General features: G+C 39.3%; 1 protein-coding gene across 38 annotated transcripts in view; it reads left to right on the top strand.

Moving 5' to 3' along the window:
* Positions 1 to 20161: 20161 nt before the first annotated feature.
* Positions 20162 to 22461, top strand: part of LOC124115498 — a 130849-nt gene continuing 128549 nt past the window's right edge. For 34 of the 38 annotated variants that reach the window (XM_048381671.1, XM_048381664.1, XM_048381678.1 and 31 more), the window contains exon 1: positions 20162 to 20335. In XM_048381671.1, the coding sequence (XP_048237628.1) occupies positions 20272 to 20335 (64 nt within the window). In that variant the 5' untranslated portion in view covers positions 20162 to 20271. The remainder of the gene's footprint in view (positions 20336 to 22461) is intronic. The other 4 variants (XM_048381698.1, XM_048381697.1, XM_048381691.1 and 1 more) reach the window with 3 other exon arrangements.

Genomic DNA, 22461 nt, shown 5'->3' with positions numbered 1-22461 from the left:
TGGAGAGGGTATAGGTGATGGTGAGGGTGAGATGAGAGTATAGTTGATGGAGAGGGTATGGGTGATGGTGAGGGTGAGATGAGAGTATAGTTGATGGAGAGGGTATAGGTGAGGGTGAGGGTGAGATGAGAGTATAGTTGATGGAGAGGGTATAGGTGAGGGTGAGGGTGAGATGAGAGTATAGTTGATGGAGAGGGTATAGGTGTGGGTGAGGGTGAGATGAGAGTATAGTTGATGGAGAGGGTATAGGTGAGGGTGAGGGTGAGATGAGAGTATAGTTGATGGTGAGGGTATAGGTGATGGTGAGGGTGAGATGAGAGTATAGTTGATGGAGAGGGTATAGGTGATGGTGAGGGTGAGATGAGAGTATAGTTGATGGAGAGGGTATAGGTGATGGTGAGGGTGAGATGAGACTATATTTGATGGAGAGGGTATAGGTGAGGGTGAGGGTTAGATGAGAGTAAAGTTGATGGAGAGGGTATAGGTCATGGTGAGGGTGAGGTGAGACTATATATGATGGAGAGGGCATAGGTGGGGGTGAGATGAGAGTATAGTTGATGGAGAGGGTATAGGTGAGGGTGAGGGTGAGATGAGAGTATAGTTGATGGAGAGGGTATAGGTGTGGGTGAGGGTGAGATGAGAGTATAGTTGATGGAGAGGGTATAGGTGAGGGTGAGGGTGAGATGAGAGTATAGTTGATGGTGAGGGTATAGGTGATGGTGAGGGTGAGATGAGAGTATAGTTGATGGAGAGGGTATAGGTGATGGTGAGGGTGAGATGAGAGTATAGTTGATGGAGAGGGTATAGGTGATGGTGAGGGTGAGATGAGACTATATTTGATGGAGAGGGTATAGGTGAGGGTGAGGGTTAGATGAGAGTAAAGTTGATGGAGAGGGTATAGGTCATGGTGAGGGTGAGGTGAGACTATATATGATGGAGAGGGCATAGGTGGGGGTGAGATGAGAGTATAGTTGATGGAGAGGGTATAGGTGAGGGTGAGGGTGAGGTGAGAGTATAGTTGATGGAGAGGGTATAGGTGAGGGTGAGGGTGAGATGAGAGTATAGTTGATGGAGAGGGTATAGGTGATGGTGAGGGTGAGATGAGAGTATAGTTGATGGAGAGGGTATAGTTGATGGTGAGGGTGAGGTGAGACTATATATGATGGAGAGGGTATAGGTGAGGGTGAGATGAGAGTATAGTTAATGGAGAGGGTATAGGTGAGGGTGGGGGTGAGAGTATAGTTGATGGAGAGGGTATGGGTGAGAGTGAGGTGAGATGATTGTACAGTTGATGGAGAGGGTATAGGTGAGAATGAGATGAGAGTATAGTTGATGGAGAGGGTATAGGTGAGGGTGAGGTGAGTGTATAGAGGATGGCGAAGTTGAGGATGACGATGATGGTTTTGATTATGAAGAGGGTATAGATGATGGAGTGGTTGAGGATGACGATGATGGTTTTGATAATGAAGAGGGAGAAGATGATGGAGTGGTTGAGGATGACGATGATGGTTTTGATTATGAAGAGGGAGAAGATGAGATGAGGGTATTGATGATGGTGAGGATGAGATGAGGGTATAGAGGATGCAGCGGGTGAGGATGAGGATGATGGTGGAGGTGTGGATAGAAATTATGGTGAAGTTGAGAACGAGGGTGATGGTGATGGTGATGGTGATGGTGATGGTGATGAAATACATGAGGGTGAGGGTAATGGTGGTGATAATACTTAGGTGAGGATACATCGTTGCGAGTTTGAACCGACCATATACTTGTGTAGATTATTCTTACCTGTATTATGGTGCTAATCTTAATATAATACTACCCTCTTGCACGTAGCACGGACATGTGTGCACTACGTTTTGTACACGTATGTGATTCCTATGTATCCATGTATGTGTAAGTCGATCACTAAACGTGGCATTCTTAGTAAATTCAAATCCCAAAGTAAGGAGTAGTAAATCTACCTGCCCTTCCTCAGTGACACATGCCGACATGCCCCGGGATCATGAAAGTGGTCTTAGCTCACATTTTGACCGTGCTATCTTATGAGTTAAGTCAAAATAGGGTCTTAAGTTAGTTTCATGATCCTGGAGCCTGGTTTCAGAGCTCAAAGTCTCCATGTTTCTATGGCGTAGCCAGTCTCCTGCCCTGGTTCCAATGCAGCGTCAATGATGATTATTGCCACATGGGCATAAATACAAACTAGCAAAAATAACACGATTGTAGTTCCAAAGATCTGAAGCTTGCATTTCCACTTTTGGGATAGTGTCCACATCGTGTCAAAAGTGATTAATTTAAGATCTGCCAAGGGTAATTCTTATAGTAATCTTCCTGACAACGATTGCGATGATATATATCAATTTGATGTATTGACTTGACTTGGATTGGCCGTGACACTTGTCAAATCGAATGAAAGCACGGAGATAACAAATTGAATGAAAACTATGCTGTGCCCCAAAATATCCGTGGATTGTTTCACTATTATAACGTAAGGTAACGTAAGACTGTCACAAATCCCGAACATGGAGTTGTATCATAGACCTAACAAATGTCTGCACTTGTTTCCTTTAATGTCCCAAACAATATGTGTACAGAACATTCGAATTGCTTTTAATCAACATATACCCTAACTAATGCTACATTAATCTTTGTTCGGTATATGAAAGTGAGTGTAGATTCAAACAGTAGTTTCGCTCACTCACTCACTCACTCACTCACTCACTCACTCACTCACTCACTCACTCACTCACTCACTCACTCAAAGTTAAAATTAGGGAATATCATGGAATATCTATATATGTTTCCCTTTCGAATGTATATTTAATGTATTATGGGCCTAAAAACACGAAGGGTTTATAGGAAATTATATGAATGGATCACTGTGATGACACCAGGTGTTCAATTGAAGCCTCGTTAAAACGGCACCTCCACATACCGGATCGGACGTCTACCACCATTTTGAATGCCTACATATATATGAAGCAGCAATACTCCAATATCTATGACTCGTTTATCCGGACGAATTCAATAGGAATCGTCCGGATAAGCGGACTGAACACTCTCTCTTCAATATGATGGAAAGGGACTCATCATCATTAGTACAGGTGCACCCAAACAGATACGTGTCGTATAACATTATATACAGTGGTGGATATGGACTCGAAGTTTGGCGTGAATGTCAGATCAAATATTTATTAATCAAGTGTATTAATATGCATGTTCGCACGACTTCTAATATCTCGCAGGTCAATAACAGAGAAAGAGAACTGCATATTGATAAGCTATTAAAGTGTTGCCACAACTGTAGTCGTCTGTGAATGCCTACAGTTCAAGCTCGTATATTTGAAATGTAGGTGTCCCGACCGTTGAACACGGGGTGGGGTGGGTGCTGACGCACATGTTCATAGGGTCTTTAAAGTCTGCCCAGGATCGGGCAGCCAAAGCAAGTATTACTCAAATTGTTCAAACCACAGTTTGTCTGATAACAGAAACAAAATCATAACTATCAGCCTAACAGATATATAACGTAGCCATATACACTTATTATTTCAGTTTTGTTCAAGGTGCTACTTGCAGTGGGATTTCTACTGGAAAACGCAGCAAGGATCATCGAAGTTGCGAGCGCATATTCGAATCTCCAGAAATGACGTCATGATAGAACGATGTTAAATCTATCTTTTATATGTATATATAATAAGATAGTGCTCTGGTTAGTACGGGTGGCCCCTTGCTGTAGATTAATCAATCAGACACAGTGTTCTAGGTAATACGGCTTGTCGGTGTTGTAGATTATCCAATCAGACACAGTTTTCTGGCTACTACGGGTGGCCAGACGTTGTAGATTATCCAATCAGACACACTGTTCTAGGTAGTACGGGTGGTCAGGTGTTGTAGATTAACCAATCAGACACCATGTTCTAGGTAGTACGGGTGGCCAGATGCTGTAGATTATCCAATCAGACACACTGTTCTAGGTAGTACGGGTGGCCAGGTGTTGTAGATTATCCAATCAGACACACTGTTCTAGGTAGTACGGGTGGCAAGATGCTGTAGATTATCCAATCAGACACACTGTTCTAGGTAGTACGGGTGGCCAGGTGTTGTAGATTATCCAATCAGACACACTGTTCTAGGTAGTACGGGTGGTCAGGTGTTGTAGATTATCCAATCAGACACCATGTTCTAGGTAGTACGGGTGGCCAGATGCTGTAGATTATCCAATCAGACACACTGTTCTAGGTAGTACGGGTGGCCAGGTGTTGTAGATTATCCAATCAGACACACTGTTCTAGGTAGTACGGGTGGTCAGGTGTTGTAGATTATCCAATCAGACACACTGTTCTAGGTAGTACGGGTGGCCAGGTGTTGTAGATTATCCAATCAGACACACTGTTCTAGGTAGTACGGGTGGTCAGGTGTTGTAGATTATCCAATCAGACACACTGTTCTAGGTAGTACGGGTGGCCAGGTGTTGTAGATTATCCAATCAGACACACTGTTCTAGGTAGTACGGGTGGTCAGGTGTTGTAGATTATCCAATCAGACACACTGTTCTAGGTAGTACGGGTGGTCAGGTGTTGTAGATTAACCAATCAGACACAATGTTCTAGGTATTACGGGTGGCCAGATGCTGTAGATTATCCAATCAGATACAATGTTCTGGTTAGTACGGGTGGCCAGATGCTGCAGATTATCCAATCAGACACAGTGTTCTAGGTAGTACGGGTGGTCAGGTGTTGTAGATTATCCAATCAGACACACTGTTCTAGGTAGTACGGGTGGTCAGGTGTTGTAGATTATCCAATCAGACACAGTGTTCTAGGTAGTACGGGTGGCCCTATGCTGTAGATTATCCAATCAGACACACTGTTCTAGGTAGTACGGGTGGCCAGATGCTGCAGATTATCCAATCAGACACAGTGTTCTGGCTAGTACGGGTGACCCCATGCTGTAGATTAACTGATCAGATATTTTTAAAACAATGTAACAACGTTGTTCATTTATGATCGTTTTACTTTACCTTCTTAGAACATGTGGCAAGATTTAGACGACAAATGTTATCTAAACAAATAGTCCGCCATCCATAAGATAAATAATAAGTAATTCTCAGAAATTACCTGCAGTCTCTTAAATATTGCAATATGAACTTTCTCCGAACGATCAGTGAAATACAGGATTTACACCTTTAATATATGCGATATATATTATATATATTCTCAAACATTACCAACAGTCTCATATATTGCAATATGAACTTTCTTTGAAAGATCAGTTAAATACAGGATTAACCCCTTTATTAATAAGATATATGTTATATATATTCTCAGACATTACATACAGTCTCTTAAATATTGCAATATGAACTTTCTCCGAAAGATCAGTGAAATACAGGATTTACCCCTTTATTAATAAGATATATACCCCTTTATAATATGAGATATATGAAATACAGGATTTACCCCTTTGATATATAGGATATATGTTATATATATTCTCAGACATTACCTACAGTCTCTTAAATATTGAAATATGAACTTTCTCCGAAAGATCAGTAAAATACAGGATTTACCCCTTTGATATATAGGATATGTGTTATATATATTCTCAGACATTACCTACAGTCTCTTGAATATTGAAATATGAACTTTCTTTAAAAGATCAATGAAATACAGGATTTACCCCTTAATTAATAAGATATATGATATATTCCAATAACACGAATGTCAGGCACATACACGTATAGACAGACAGACAGACAGACAGACAGACAGACAGACAGACAGACAGACAGAAGAACGTGACATCACAAATGAAATTAAAATCGTCTTTGCATGCGATGAAATCAGGATTTGCGTTTAACTACACAACCAATTGATTTCAGTGGTACCTATTGGGTTGCACGGCTACAAGAAAATAAGCTTTTGCTTTGACGGTTGTTGACGAGTGGATATTGGCATGGCTAAAATTGACATGCTAGGCATACATAGACGACTACACAAACGGAACCATTATGTATGCACGTTAAAAGCCATCTGCTACCGTCTTCATCAAAAGGGTCTGTCACTAAATGCTACCTTTACAAACTCGCCATCGATTTGATTCCTGTTTGCTCCGGTGTTTTGTCCAGAGGAACACGTTAGTTTCTCTGTGTCAGCATCTTCACACACTCATATGCGCGCGCAGTGTTTACGTGCGCAATTAAATTTGGAAAATAATTTCACTGTCGATATAAGAATATACGGAAGCATAGGAACATATCGGATTGTTGTCTGCCATAGAAAAACGCAGTGCACGTATACTTGTCAACGTAGTGTGTGTGTGTGTGTGTGTGGGCGTGCGTGCGTGCGTGCGCGCGCGTGTGTGTGTGTGGAAGGGGGTAGGTAGGGGGGTGTATGTGTGTGTGGAAGGGGGGGGGGGGGTAGGTGTGTGGAAGGGGAGGGTAGGTGTGTGAAAGGGGGTAGGTGTGTGTGTGTGGAAGGGGGGGGGGGGGGGGGGGAGGGTAGGTGTGTGGAGTGGTGAGAATGAGGGGCGCAGAAATGGGCTTAGCACAATGTACCCATGTTGTGAATCGAACCAGGCCCTTCGACGTGACGAAGTGACGACAAGAAGCTAACATAATACATTGGTACGGGTGGCCCCATGCTGTAGAGTAACCAATCAGACACAATGTTCTGGGTAGTTCGGGTGACCCGATGCTGTAGAGTAACCAATCAGACACAATGTTCTGGGTAGTTCAGGTGACCCGATGCTGTAGAGTAACCAATCAGACACAATGTTCTTGGTAGTTCGGGTGACCCGATGCTGAAGAGTAACCAATCAGACACAATTTTCTGGGTAGTACCGGTGGCCAGATGCTGTAGATTATCCAGTCAGACACAGTGTTCTGGCTAGTACGGGTGGCCAAATGCTGAAGATTTTCCAATCAGACACAGTGTTCCGGCTGCTACGGGTGGCCCCATGCTGTAGAATAACTGATCAGACGTTTTTTTTTAAAAAAGAAACAGCGTTGTTCATTTATGATCGTTTTACTTCACCTTCTTAGAAACGTGTCAAAATTTAGAGAACAAATCAGATACAATGTTCCAGGTAGTACGGGTGGCTAGATACATCGTATTTTATCACGTCACGTTAACCAATCAGATCGCGGCATTCTGAGCTGAAGGTGTACTAACTGTCTTTGTACGGATGTGTATAGAGCTTTGGCATCCGGAACATGTCTGAATGGTTACTCTACAGCATCGGGCCGCCCGTACTTCCCAGAACATAGTGTCTGATTGGTTACTCTACAGCGTCAGTTTTAGAGTCTAGTCAAAAGTTAATAGTAATGAGGCGTGTTTTTTACTTCCTCGGTTAACATGTGTGGCAGTATTTAAAATGTCACTTTAACTAAGTATTTTAATCAAACATTTTATGCAGTGATGCCTACAAATAATTATGAAGTTATTTGAGGCCTTGTTTGGCAGCCAGGCTTTGGGTGACATCTGGCAGTTACGGGGACAGAATAGCTTTATTCCAATTCTGTATCCTCTTTTTCAGTTTGTGCATTCCACCAAAGACAACATCATGCACTGAGTTAACCCGCTTCGAAAGACATTTATTGCATATGCTTCGACACCATCCATTAAGATTTTACAAATTTTTAAGGGAGACGACTCACGATATTTTGGTCCAAATTTGAATAACGGTCGAAGGTTGTTATTGTCAACAAAGATTCACTTGTGATTATATGGCCAACAGGTTGGTAGCAGTATGATGAGTCTTGGCAGCCAAATCCACATTCTGCAACACGTTCGTATAATTGAACAACTTGGGTGAAATGGTGAGAATAGCATGACTATATAAAGCTCTATGAAATGAACTTTTGGTGGTTCCTGAAATATTGTGGAACACTTTGGGGAAATAATTTTTTTTTGAGAATGTTACTTAAGTTTAAAGCATCAATTCCTTTGTTTCCAAATTTCAAATTCAGGAACATTTTGTTGAACCTGTTTAGTTAAACGTTTATACGGCAAAGCTAGTATCAAGAACTATACTCTCTACTCGATACTGTAGGCTCTGGCTGTTTATAGACTCTTTCATTATCAAACGTTCCTGGCGTCGTTTGATTTCGTTCAACGACACGTAGTCTTGTTCTAACTTTGTGAAGTCCCACTGGTTCCTGAAGGACTGGTAATAAATCTCCCAAATCAATGGTATATTTTGGCCGTCGTTTGTGACTATGGCTGCGTCGACGTCTTTGGGATGCGGGAAACTGACTCAATACAGTGACGTTGGAAGTTCGTTGGTTGGAAAGACTGCTCACGTCCATTATTTTGTCATTAAATCCCCATGGTATTGTTGTACACAAAAGTCACAGCCAGTGATGTTTTCTGGAATCCTTTAAGGCTGTTAGAGGGATGGTATATTTCCTCTCATGTCCCATCTTTCACGCAAAGTTTGTTTGTTTGTTGTTTAACGCCGCACTCAGCAATATTCCGGCTATATGACGGCGGTATGTAAATAATCGAATCTGGACCAGACAATCCAGTGATTGACATCATGATAATCGATCTACGCAATTGGGATCATTGACAAGCATCAACCAAGTCAGCGAGCCTGACGACCCGATCCCGTTAGTCGCCTCTTACGACAAGCATGGGTTGCTGAAGATCTATTCTACCCCGGATCTTCACGGTGCTTTCACGCAAAGGACGGAGTGACTTTCAGTATTGAAATGGTGGTTAACACAACTAGAAACATTTCTGTTGAAGCCCAACTTGCCAGCTGACTCTTGTCGATAATTTCTGTTGTGTCTTTCGAACATAAATTTTGTTAAACGCCGCGCGCAGCAATATTCCAGCTGTATGACGGCAGATCAATCACAGATAACATTTGTAGTTTAGCATGACGGCTCTTCAAAAGGCTTTATTAAGTTTGTTTTTTCAGCTGTAAAGTTAGATTTGTATTCAGGATCACTTATCAAAATAAGACATAATTTTCACTTCTGGGCCGCATGAAAAATAACACAAGATTTATAGAGACATGCTTTGAGCCATACATTGGTCTTATACAGCCCACGTTGTAGTATTGTAGGAATGTGTCAGCTGTTCGATTGCTTGTGGTATCTAGGCGGCATGTTGCTCATGCTATCAACCACCGGTTTGCCTAGACCACAAGAAACAACCTTTACTCACTCACTCACTCTCCGTCATACAAGACAAATAAAAATAAATTGATTCATATATTTAATAGAAGTTAATGGATGACAAAGTAGACAAAAACATTAAAGAAAACAACTTTTATTTATTATACTGTAATTGCGATGTACACCGAAACGTTGCTATAACAGTATAACAAAGATGTTTTATCCATAATCTTTTGTCTACATTCACATAAAAATATATAATGTTATATCCACGCGCCTCTGTATCGAGCCCTCTGATTTATGCAACTATATGTTAAAAAGCAACATAACTGAAACTGAATGTAGTATCATTTATGCTTCATTAAAAACTTTGTTTCCCTCGCGCTGGTCCACGACAGCCTGTCAATTCAATGGTAGATTAACCATTGTGAAGTCCATTATCTCTGCACAAAATAATACTCGAATGCTCATTTGAATAAATGTTTCGATCAATCATGTAAGTGATATTAGTATTTCAAAAAAATTAGTATTTCAAAATATTCTAGGAATTCGGACTGCAAATTATTCATCATGACAGGCCTGTTATTGCAAATACGACCAAAGAGTAAGAGTTAATATTGATTACTGAACATCTGTCCTGTCGCCAGTCACGAGGTATTCTCCGGCATAATACCCCTGTATAGGAATTTAAGGATCTTATTTGTAACTGTGAGGAGAGAAAGCAAGTAATCAAGTGTGTATTAGTTGCAAGAGACGCTTTCGCGCCGGCCATTGATCGCCACACAGCTGCTCAGGGCGACTGGCAACGCCTGCTGTCTTACTCATGCTTGTATTCGAAAAGATTTAACAAACAAATATCTGTCACGTAAAGAGAAATTTAAACAATCCGTGATAGTTTTATTTCTTTACTTCATGTTCGTTATAAGCAGGACATGGTACATTGTCAAAAGCGGTATTTTTAAATGAGTGAGTTATGTCGATAAGTGAACCTAATGTATACCGTAAGTCCTTCAATAAACGACCGCCTTGAATTACCGCCTGTATGACCTACATTCGTAGAGAAATAAGAGCCTAGTTTGAATTAAAGCCTAGATGCAAGTATTAGAACAAAACTGAAACACAAACTTGATGGAAACGCCTGTTTTAGGATAAAAAACCCGCCTGCATCGAGTAATTACTTGGTGTAAGTACCTTCCGAAATATATAAATTAACCACCCCCTGGTGGAGGACTGTTGTTTTTACAGACGAGTCTCAGATTTAACATTTCCCAGAGTGACGGACGTCAACGTGTGTACAGAACGTTATGGGGAGAGTTATGCTCGTGCCGGTATCATGGAGAGGAATCTCTTTGGGGGGTGGTTCCGTGATGATTTGGGGTGGGATAAGTGCAAGTCAGAGAACCCCTTTGGTTGTTGTTCAGTGCGATTTGACAGGTGTGGGCGACAGAGATCAGATTGTCGCACCAGTGGCAATTCCGCTTCTTCAATGTCATGGCCAAGGATTGACATTCCAAAAGGATAATGCCCCTCCTCAAACGGCTAGGGTTGCTATGTCTTTTCTTCAACATCACTATGTCCAAGTTCTGACTTGGCATGCAAATTCACCGGATCGCTTCCCTATGCGTGGGATGAAATGGAACGACGTCTCCGCCGAGTGCCAAATCCCGCAGATAATGTTGGTGATTTGGCAGCAGAGTTGCAGAGAATATAGCAAGCCTTTTCACAAACCTTCCATGCCAAATTTGATAGACCCTAAGTGTCGGCGATGCACTGCTGTTATCATTGCGCACGGTGGGCATATCCGTTATTGAGTTTGTGACATTGTTGCTTGACCCCTGCCCCGCATTTGGACTCGTAACGTCAATGTCATGGACATTAAACATGCTGTTCTACCGTCTTCTTATGATGATAAAATCCGCCTATTAAAGTTTAAATTGAAACTTTTCATTGTTATTATATTTTCAAATTTAGAAATTTTTTTTACCATGCACATTTTCTTTTTGTGAATCGTATATTTACAGACAGCGCTCTTCTAGGAGTGGTTCCTCTGTGAAACAAAGCCCCTGCTTAGACAGCTCGACACAATGTCTTTTATCGATATCTCAGAGGTTGACTGTCTGTGATTTATGTTGAAGTCCCAGGTGTTGTGAAACAATACCTTACACTCCCCTCCATCGATGTGTACCACACACACGGGCTATACCTGAGAAGATTTGGGTTAATATGACCCTGATATTCACAGCCATTCGCCCGTCGACAACATCCAGGTCAGCTTACGATGTCGCCTTCAACACATGGCCATACGTTTAGTATTTAAATACGTTATAATCGTTTACATTGAAGTGCTGGTCGCTGAGACTATCGTACCGACAGACACGCCCGCACGCAAGCACGCACGCACGCACGCACGCATATCCCCCACCTCCGCCCTTTCTAGACGCTTACCTTAGGGAACAGCAATGTACGAAGGACATTAACACTTACCGATGATCATTTAATCGGGGGACATTCACGACTATCCATTGCATTATATCCACTTTGTTTATGATAAATTCCCTGTATCAATGTACTACTACAGTTCAAAGCTCGTTTCGAGTAGCACGACCCTAATAATAGCCGTCCAATCAAATTAATCACACGGTCGAGAGGCATTCTCAGCACAATTAAGATCGGTTGAGATGGTGACCTCTCTTGCAGAACGAATCTGTGCTTGGCATTGTGTCCAGCGTATTTATCAAAAGAATGGAGATATAATGCACTGGATAATGGAGAATGATCCAAAGATAAACTACGGTTATAACGAACTCAAAGAGACCACTTATCATAATTCGATATAAGCGTAGTTCGTTATAAGCATATATATACAGCAAATAATAAGTAAAGGGGCGGGACCCCAAAACAGTTCGTTTTATCCGGCAGTTCGTTATAAGGGTGTTCGTTATAAACGTAGTTTACTGTTTATCTATATTTCCCCGTATAAGATGAATATTTGACATAGTTTAAAACAGATATACATACGAACAAATACATTGCTGCAGTTTGCCATCGATTAACCTGTTGTAGGTCATTGCAAATCACTGAAGGTTGAATGTGTGGTTGTAATCTGTGCAAGTATCGTTCGAAACTAATGGCAATATTGTGCCATATGTATTGTCAATATGTTAAGATGCAGACATAAGGGCGAATGCTGAAATAAAATTTCATTCAAGACTTACATATGTATCAATAATAAGTACATGTACGTCCATAAGTGGAGAAAAGAAGACATTTATTGGTTGTACAAGCGTGTCACAAAATAGAATTATATGATTCTCATAGTCAAATCTAAAACGTCAACGCCAGAGAATAACCATGCTCGATTATCAAACAGAAACAGACTTCATCCGGCGTAAAGACGTTTCGTCATTTTAACATTGTTTTGAGAATTTTCTCCTGATAATCATTTCACAATATTCAATCATGATCTATATTCTGAGTACATGTAATATATAATAAAATAATAAAGTCCACGTTAGTCCAACATCTTCTTTATATCAGTTTATATCTGATGTTGAAGATGTTGGACTAACGTGGACTTTATTTTATTATTATTATTTTATATATATATAAAATATATGTGTGTGTGTATATATATATATATACACACATATACATATATTTTATATATATATATATATATGTCATATTCGTTTTTCGTAACTATGCATTTTCAGTTGACATTTCGTTGAAAAGTGACAACATTCTACACATATACATCGATAATCACGGAGGTTGTGTTAGCAAATTAGAGATATCAGATCTCCGCCGATCGACGGGCTAGATTCAAATTACAGTTCACGTCACATTATCTTCTCAAAAACTTTAGTTGGCATCCACTGGCATTACCCTACACGGGTGTAGGCCAGGGCTACGGAAAATTATCTTGGATATCTCAAGATACTGTGTTGAAAATTCAAGATAAACTGAATTCAGCAAATGAACTTTCCAAGGCTTCGGCCAATTCTGCTTTGAGCTGACACTCTTGTCAGATAAGAACTTTAATTTTGAAGATAGAAACTATATTTTTAAGATAGCAGCTTGAATGTCAAGATAGGAGTTTTTGAGGTAAAAGATAATTTTGTGGACCTAATGGGCTTCCCTCCAAGGCTATCAAATGTAGTGAATTGATGTTTTGTCTTCCTTTCCGAAAAAAACATGGTTCTATTCCGTCCATAAGTGACAAAAGTTAAGGGTTGTCATTCGTTAATATCTACAGAGTACCTGTGTACAACACTATGACGATTTTGAGAAAAACTAAGTTTTACCTTTTGGTATATTGTGAGTGGCGGGCCATTAACAAGAATTTAGTTTATCATTTAGGGGATAAATTCGGAAGAGTTGTGCTACGGCCAGCAAGACAGCTGGCATCTCACCCATACACTCTGATACCACATGTTACCTATCTGTCGAATCGCCTATGATCATCTATACAAGACATGGGCGGATAAAGCTTTTTTGAAAAGCGGGGGGTGCACAATTAAGATCTATTTATTGTCTTTGGTGGTAATTTATACAGAAATAAAGATTTTTTTCGAAATCCGCCCATGCAAGAAACATACGAGGAGAGAACTCTACCAAACACAAAACCTACTTCATGACGCACAGGTACCTATGCCACGATACTTTACCAATGCGATACCATTTTACCCCTATTCAACATGTTACCGCTAATACCAAGCTGATATGATTTGTAGAACAATCTTTCTTGTCAAATTCGGTCAAATGCTTTATCGTATTCAGATCCGTATTTTTTTCATACGCTACACTGTGGATATATGAGCAAGGTAATACCTAGCTTTTCCAATTATTTTTGACATTTTTGGCTAGTCATTTCTATAGTTTATTACACACAATTGATGTGGACTTGGATAAGCCTTTCGTTTAATTTCAAGTTGGATGTACAACATAGACGTTGAAAAGAAAGTATTTTTGACCTCCACCAGTACTTATTTGATGTAGCCATTTTTTCCACATCATGAGCTTCCTAACAGCGAAAAATAAAGAGACATCTGTCTGCTATAACTCAGTTTTTTTGTCAAAAATTCACCCGGTTGGTGGTGAGAGGTTAATATTTAGAGGCATGTTGGCAATGTTCCAGCCATATAGCGACGTGAACAAATTACACATTCATAACACGCAGAGTAAAACATTGCAGACTAATATTTAAAGATATGAACCATAATAAACTGCTGGGCAAAAGAAAGTACATTGGATTTGACCAATTTTGTTAAACGTTATAAGCCTGAAAACAAATCACCTATGATCATCTATACAAGAAACAAACGAGGAGAGAACACTACCTTGCCCAACACCCTATTTCATGACGCACAGGTACCTTTACCAATGCGATAACATTTTACCCCCATTCCACATTTTACCTGTAATACCAAACAGATATGGGCTTCAGAACAATCTTTCATGTCATATTAGGTCAAACGCTTTGTCGTTTTCTAAAGTAATATTTTGCTGAAATATTACGTGAGTGTCATTCCTCTGTGACTGCGAGTGTCTTGCTTGGTCTACCTTTGTAGACTGGATAACCACAACAAGTTCTTGTAGCACACCTGTGCGTCTCTAGTGTGCTATGGACATGACTAGCGATGAAAATATTACAACTTTTGGTAATAGTTACATTGACTTAAAAATTGACTTTCGATTTGTGTGAGTTCACAGGCGTATGAACCTTCATAGAGTTATAGGAAAATGGTCTGAGTTTGCCTCAAAATGTGTTGTTTAAACGCTTATGCTTATAACACATCGCGGTCGCGGCCTGTCTTCCAATGGAAAAAAACATGTATCGTAAGATCATATATATAAACAAAATAAATATCTATCAATGTTTGTAAAGCGGTACAGATCAACGATGTCAAGGAATCGTCGTAAATTATTGTAGATGACGTCATCCATTGTTCATGACGTCACAGACGATTTAACGTGACGTCATTTCTTCGTTTGTAGGGTGCACGGATGGCCCAGTCGTCTAAGGCGCTGCGATTCGATGTGCAGAGTTGCGTCCATTGGGCACTCCAGAAACCTATAATTGTGGGTTCGAATCCCGGTTCGCCCCGATTATGTTTCTAGGTTTGTCAGCACCATACCCGTGCTCGTGGGTTTCACCAAAGTGGTAAACGTTTGAGACCTGCATCACTTCAGGCTTTCCTCCCACATTAACCTGACATGCCGTGATATAACTGGAATACTGTTAAAAGCGGCGTTAAACCCAACTCACTCACTCACTTCATTTGTAATCTGAAAACCCACATTTTCCTACATTTTCTTATAAAACTTGAGTATGAGTTATTTGTAGAATAACCAGCTAGCAACCCGGAAATACGACGTATTTGTCCTGGATGATTTAATGTTGCACCCCGAGCCTTGCTTGCTTACCAGAAAGACATTTCACGAATAATGATGGTAAAGACATGATGTAAAAGTACATTAGTTCATTAGAGAAGTTTTTTATCATCCAAAACTTGGTTCCACAGGAGATATCGCTTGTGTGAGATCAAGCGATATCTACATTGTAGATATCGCTACAGTGAAATTGCATCACAATGCTTTGAAGACCATTGTGACATCATTGGTTACCATGACGTCACAATCAAATGACATCAATAATGGCTCTGCTACTGAAGCTGTTGGCAGTAATTTTTACACTTAAAACACTTCTTATTACTGTCTCCAAACTGAAAAAAAGATGGAAGAATTATGTTAAATGGTAAATAAAATCTCACCCACGTGTCTTTTCATATGAAATATATCAAAGGGGAAGCAAGCCACGGAGTTTTACCACTTTTATCAACTCGTGTTGATATATTTGATATTAAAGGACACGAGAGTTAGATTCTCTATATAATGCGAAGACAGCTAATCATATTTTGGATACTTTTAAAAGTGTATAGACGTAAACACATCGATAAGATTGCATACTGCAGAAATGTTCAAGTTTTGATCGACCAAGTGCAAAAACGTCTTTCTGAAACAAACAATAATTACCAATCATTGTTTGCCAAACTTGGCCTGCTGCAAAGAAGCGTGACGGCCACCAAAGATCGCATTTGCTTTTCTTTCTTCTGGTGTAGGCACCTATGTCGATTTTGACATAGTTCAACATGTATCCAATCTTTCATCAAAGTGATAATACCAGCGTTCCTGTCGCAGTTGCTTTCGATAATTCCGAATCTCTACCAGAGCTGTTAAATAGGTTGTAACTTATCCGAGAGACACACACTGATGCTGCTATAGAAAATTACTTACACGACAAATCGAGCTGTGTTTTAAAGGTGACACTGGCAGAAGTACTAATGTATCAAATGGTGATCTGTGTCGTCAGATAAATATCCCTAATATATTTCCATATTAGATTAAATAAATCAGGAGTTCATAAATGAGACGACAACACATTGATCTGAAACTACTTATGGCGACAGACTTTTATTTTAATTGAGTTGTGGATTCCCAACCAAACATCCAGACTACAGCAAAACTTGTTTGTTTGTTTATAACACATCAGACTAGTTTGCTGAGGCTGCAAAACCATGAAGGTTTTGAAATAAACACGCACAGTCAATGCCAATTACAAACCATGCGGTAAAGTAATTTGGACATGAATGTACATCATCTATGCCAACTTAAGTCACACATCTTGGCGTGGCGTGTCCCTACCTTGGTCCCATACAACTTTCTCAACATCGATACAGAATAATAGAGCCTATTTCCGTTAGTAATTACAGCACCTTCATGAATGTATCACTGCGTCAGCTGGTTGGCTACATTAAGAGTGGTTGCTGACGTTATGCCTAGGGACAGTATCAAAACCTAAAAGATCAATATTAACGGGGGTTTTAACAGGTAAAAAAATGGTACATGTTTCTGTAACATTTAGACAGCCCACTTTCTAAACTTATCAAGATGCTTAGTCTGCATTACCAACTTTTGTAATAACACTTTACTGCCTCTGCGTTACCAACGATGAGCATTGACATATATCAGCTTCTGTAACAAATGATACCGATTTGGCGGGAGTAATTGAGTCAGGAGATAAATATTATTTGTTTTCAGATTTGCGGATTTTATTGAGTATTTGATGCACGGAAATTCCATTTGGAACCGATGGGGTCAGTTGGAGGTTTCAAATGTTTAAATCTCCTGACATCGAATACACCTGGTATTTGATAGTGATACAAAAACACATTTTTATGATTTAGTTGGAATCGTACAATGGCCTTTCCTTTAAGCAGAGATTTCTTATGATTATGGGAAAGGGTTCTGCCATTTTATCATAACTGAATCAGTTGAAACTCTACACTCCATCAGCCGCTCACGAGAAGTATTACGTGTCTGTATACCTAAACAGAATAGACGTTTTTACATAATTGGTTTCGTTGTACAGTTCTAGTGGTGTGATTGAATCGTGCATGATATATTTGAAAATACATACTGCAAGTATTAACAGGATTCCGTCAATTGAACGGTACGCAAATTCACACGCATATATCCTAAATGAACACATAAGTCTAATGGCTTTATATGCATACAAGTATTTAACTTTGGGAAATGTGATCATATATACGTCTACTTTTCCACTAATGACAAGATAGTATCGGGATTAATTAATTTTGACAGTAACAATAATTGGAGTATTAGTAGTCTAAATGGGGTGTGCAGAGTTGAGTCCCTTGGGCATGCCATGATCCTATGACCGTGGGTTCGAATCCCAAAATCGCACTGATCATAACCATTGGTTTGTGAACGTCTAAGATCGGCATCACCTTTCATCAAACTATAAACTCACCTACCGTGTTATCAATAAAAGCAAGAAAACCATTTCCATGTCCATTAGAAATAGGTGCTAAAACTAGAGTCTATTCTACGACTCCGACATTTTTCATCAGCACGTGTTTATGAATCGCAATTAAACAGAAATGATACAAGATTTTCTCGAAAAGGTGTGCGTATCCTGCCCCACCAGTGGTATAATAAAAAACCTGTAAAAAAACATATTGATGCTCACCCATTCAGCAGACACTAGATCCTATATTTTTAATTAAAACTATAAGTCTTGATATATATATTTCTTTTAAAAAAACCAATCTTTCAACAACGTATGCTGTAACAGGCAATTTCTTTTTTTTCAACAGTTTGAAGCATAATTAATTTTCCATCAATTTCTGAGAGAGTTTCTTTATTCGGTAGAACTCCAGGCGCTTCAAATATATTAACCATTTCAAATACTTTTGAGATAAAAAATTTTCTTAAGAAATACATCTCTGAGACTTAACAGGTATCCGTGAAAGCACCTTCATCAGTTATCTGAAGACACACGTTTTTTAGAGCCAATGTTGGTGTGTATTAATAAACCATAATCTGTTCCCGAAGTTGCTTGAAAACAAAAGTTTGCCCTTAGGGTTAGCAAAAATAAATATATCGTTCACTAGTTATGAGCCCATTTCTGGTGTCCCCCGCCGTGATATTGCTGGAATATTGCTAAAAGCGGCGTAAAACCGAACTCACCCACCCCCACTAGTTATGATGTATATTCTTAACAAATAATGTATTATGGGTCCGCTGAAATATATAGTTTGATTCCTTTCAGAGTAAAGACTTGAAGCGAATTCTGAAGAGATGTGAATCCTTGAAATATCCTTACCATCAGATTAATACTTTCTTCTTCAACGGTAGTTGGTATACGAACAATTCATGTTGCTCAAGACATTAATATCATAGGGACATGAATGTTTTCATCTCTACCTTGTACACAACCAAACCATGGAAACCCAAACCTACCATGATATTTATGTGAAGGCTGACATCTTAAAAAATCGGGGGCGGTCGGGTAGCCTAGTGGTTAAAGCGTTCGCTCGTCACGCCGAAGACCCTGGTTCGATTCCCGACATGGGTACAATGTGTGAAGCCCATTTCTGGTGTCCCCCGCCGTGATATTGCTGGAATATTGCTAAAAGCGGCGTAAAACCATACTCACTCTCTCTCTTAAAAAATCGTATCATGATGAAGAACGGGAACATGTCGATGAGTTCATGGTAGCATTGAACTGTGATTATTAAACTTTATTATGCATGTATTGATGAAATACTAATTAGGTCTCCAAAAATAAGTGATAATACATAATAAATATAATTCTTGTCATTTTCTTTTCAAATAACATGTATCTCATCTCGTGACTGACGTTGAGATTTCACACTTGGCTGCGCCGCTCATTTAAGTGATTCGTGCAACGTGTGTATTCTATTTATGATAAGGTTTCAGACCAAAAATGCGCATAGCGTAACGTACATGGGAATAACACTAGTTTGTTGAACAACGAGTTTAACGCTCTTGTTATCGAAAATGAGAACAAAATAAACGGCACGATTTTAATATAGTTTCAAGTATTTCTCACTTTCAGATTTTTTCATGCGATTCTGAATAATATATTTATTAATTCAGTTTCCTGTCCTTGCATCTATCACACATCGCTGTCTTATGGGTGATTCCAGTTATGAATACGTGTAGCTACTATAACGGAACTATTTGATATTATCCATGTAATTATGTACCCAAACACTTCGCTGAAGGCATATATCGTTTACCGTTACTGTATGAACATTTGAATAATAAAAAATTGATTTAACATTATCTAATACATAAACTATTATGGCAACAATAACAAGAAGAAACAGTTAAACAGGATTAACTTGAAAGATTACTTTATATGCAGAGGGAGACTGACAAGGCGTTCGTGGCTACATTACACCTATGCAACAATGCCCGTTTCATGATTATTGATACAGTCTGCCACGTCTGATAGACTCTCATAGACGCCTATTCAATACATATCATCATGTGGCTTACGTTCTATTGGTCAATAGCAATAAAAGTCCTCCCTTCGCCAAAACATCACGTCTCAGCCAATCAGAATGTTTTCCGTCAGGTTTCAACCAATGAAAGATGCCCTGGAACATCAGGTAACGGAATGAGAGTATAAAGCTGAGCTGGAAGAAGGCCTGACGGCAAACGCTGCGGTCGTTCCCGAATTCATTTACGTTGAACGACAGTTGACCAGTGACAGCGACGTTGTAGGAACCAGTGTCGCCCACAGCCACATCTTCACCATGAGGTGGTGGATACTTCTCCTTCTGGTGGTTGTCACCCTGGTGGCCATTTCGTCTGCACAAAGTAAGCTCATTTCTTACTTTAAAAGGGATTATGAGTTAGTTAATAGGAGGCAGGAAATAGTGTTTCGTCAGTAAGGTAATGTAGACAACTTTTTTTCATTCTAACATGTGAAAGACGATTTCATGACTAAGGAGAAGGATATTTAAGGTTTCTTTTTGCATTGTCTTGGCTTGTGATTTAATAGGTGTGACTGAGACTGTTAAATGCAGCTCAAGCGGATCGTACTGTCTATCTGTTGAAACCTATGTGAACTAGTATAAACTAGCTATTGATTACCTTTGACTAAGTGTCGGTCTCACCTTTGTAACATATGCCCATTAGAAAGACCTTAACCACTCACGGTGGACTCTTTAGTTAGTTTAGTGGGCAACAGCAGTAAGCTATGGAATGACAACAGCAGTAGGGACCATTAATATGTTAACTTTGGAGAATATCAATACATCTTCAGCTGGGCAAATTAGCTACAAAGGAATATGTGATAATGAACAGTGTAAAGGTAATGCAGTGTTGATAACTGATATAGAAATTGTACCAGTGTATCACATACATGCCGTTTGATATATATGTTGTATAATCATGTTGTCGATATTGAATAAGAAAGGACACTCTTGAATTACTCTCGACACTGACAGCTTTCACTACCTGCAAGCCCTGCTTATAGTTTAACTGTTAATTTTGTACGCTCTTAACTTGGTATATAATAAATATTTCAATTGATCATATGCTTTATACCAACTTGTTCCACAAATTGTTTGATTGTGATTAATTTATATACTAGTACTATTTCTACTACTACTGCTACTACTACTACTAATACTATTTCTACTACTACTACTACTACTACTACTACTACTACTACTACTACTACTACTACTACTAAGAGTGGAAAATGATAAATACAAAATTAGTGGGAATAGGACCGTATACAGCCTCAGACCCATCCAGGCCACATACCTGATCTTGTCCTTTTTGATATATCAAATGAAATCATTTTTATTATTGAATTTTCTGTCCCTTTTGACACTAATGTAATTGACAAGATTCAGGAAAAACATGGCAAATATGCAGAGCACGCATCTTAAGTGTCAAGTTGTCCGACTCCCCATTGTTCTCGGTGCCTCAGGTTTGGTACCTCCCAATCTGTTGACCGACATTGGGAGAGTGCCCGGGTTTGCTACCAGGAATACAGCCCTTCTGACAATCTGGGTAATGCAGAAGGCTGTAGTTGTTGTTTTAATATATTGAGTTAATATTGATAATGTGTTAAACCCAACTCAATCACTCACTCACCGGCTCTTATTACTTCGCTAGCAGGGCACTTGACCACGCATATATACTAATATGCAGAAAAAGTATAGTTTAGATGCCACATTTAGGCGCTATTTGATATTCTTTAACAGAGATTTCTTTTGATCATGACAATAGTTTTGTCGCTTTTATTAACTACAAAGCAATATTTGTACCTGGAGAAAAGCGTTCTATTTTCATTATGTTTATAAATTCTAAACATTATACAATCTAAGCGAGTGAGTGAGGGAGTTTGGTTTTACGCCGCTTTTAGCAATATTCCAGCAATATCACAGCGGGGAAAACAGAAATGGCCTTCGAACATTGTACCCAATATAATCTAAATATTATTGTTATACGTGTGCAGGTGTCAAAGGGTTAGTCAAAATAATTTTGCGAAAATGACACAGAGGAACAGTCTGGACAAGTTTAAACTCATGATATCCTTATAGGCACTTGTTTACTAATAAATTATTTTCACTGATTATCTCTATATTTATTAAAACTAGCCACGCATTTAGTCAAAAGCATGTATCTTCATTTCCAGAATTTTAAACATCATTTTCCTGTTTTCGCTCGCTCATATATTTGTGTGGAACCGAATATTGCAAGCTCCATCACGAAATATTTTCAATGTATGGAGATTGATCAGATAGACATATTAGAGTTATTTCAGTCAATATTTACAATAAATATTTTTCCTCGAAATAGCTAAAAGTACAAATTTCCAATGTCTGATTGCTTAAATTACCATACCTTTTTAGTAGGTTCTTGTCATTTATTTTCTGAAACAATTTTCCGATTAAAGACCTAACTCATTTGTACTTTAGAACTAATTT

The sequence above is a fragment of the Haliotis rufescens genome, unplaced genomic scaffold, assembly GCF_023055435.1.
Source record: "Haliotis rufescens isolate VD_foot unplaced genomic scaffold, xgHalRufe1.0.p SCAF_4, whole genome shotgun sequence".
NCBI classification, from domain to species: Eukaryota; Metazoa; Mollusca; class Gastropoda; order Lepetellida; family Haliotidae; genus Haliotis; species Haliotis rufescens.
The sequence above is the reverse complement of the archived record's forward strand: the minus strand, read 5'-3'. Positions and strand labels throughout refer to the sequence as shown.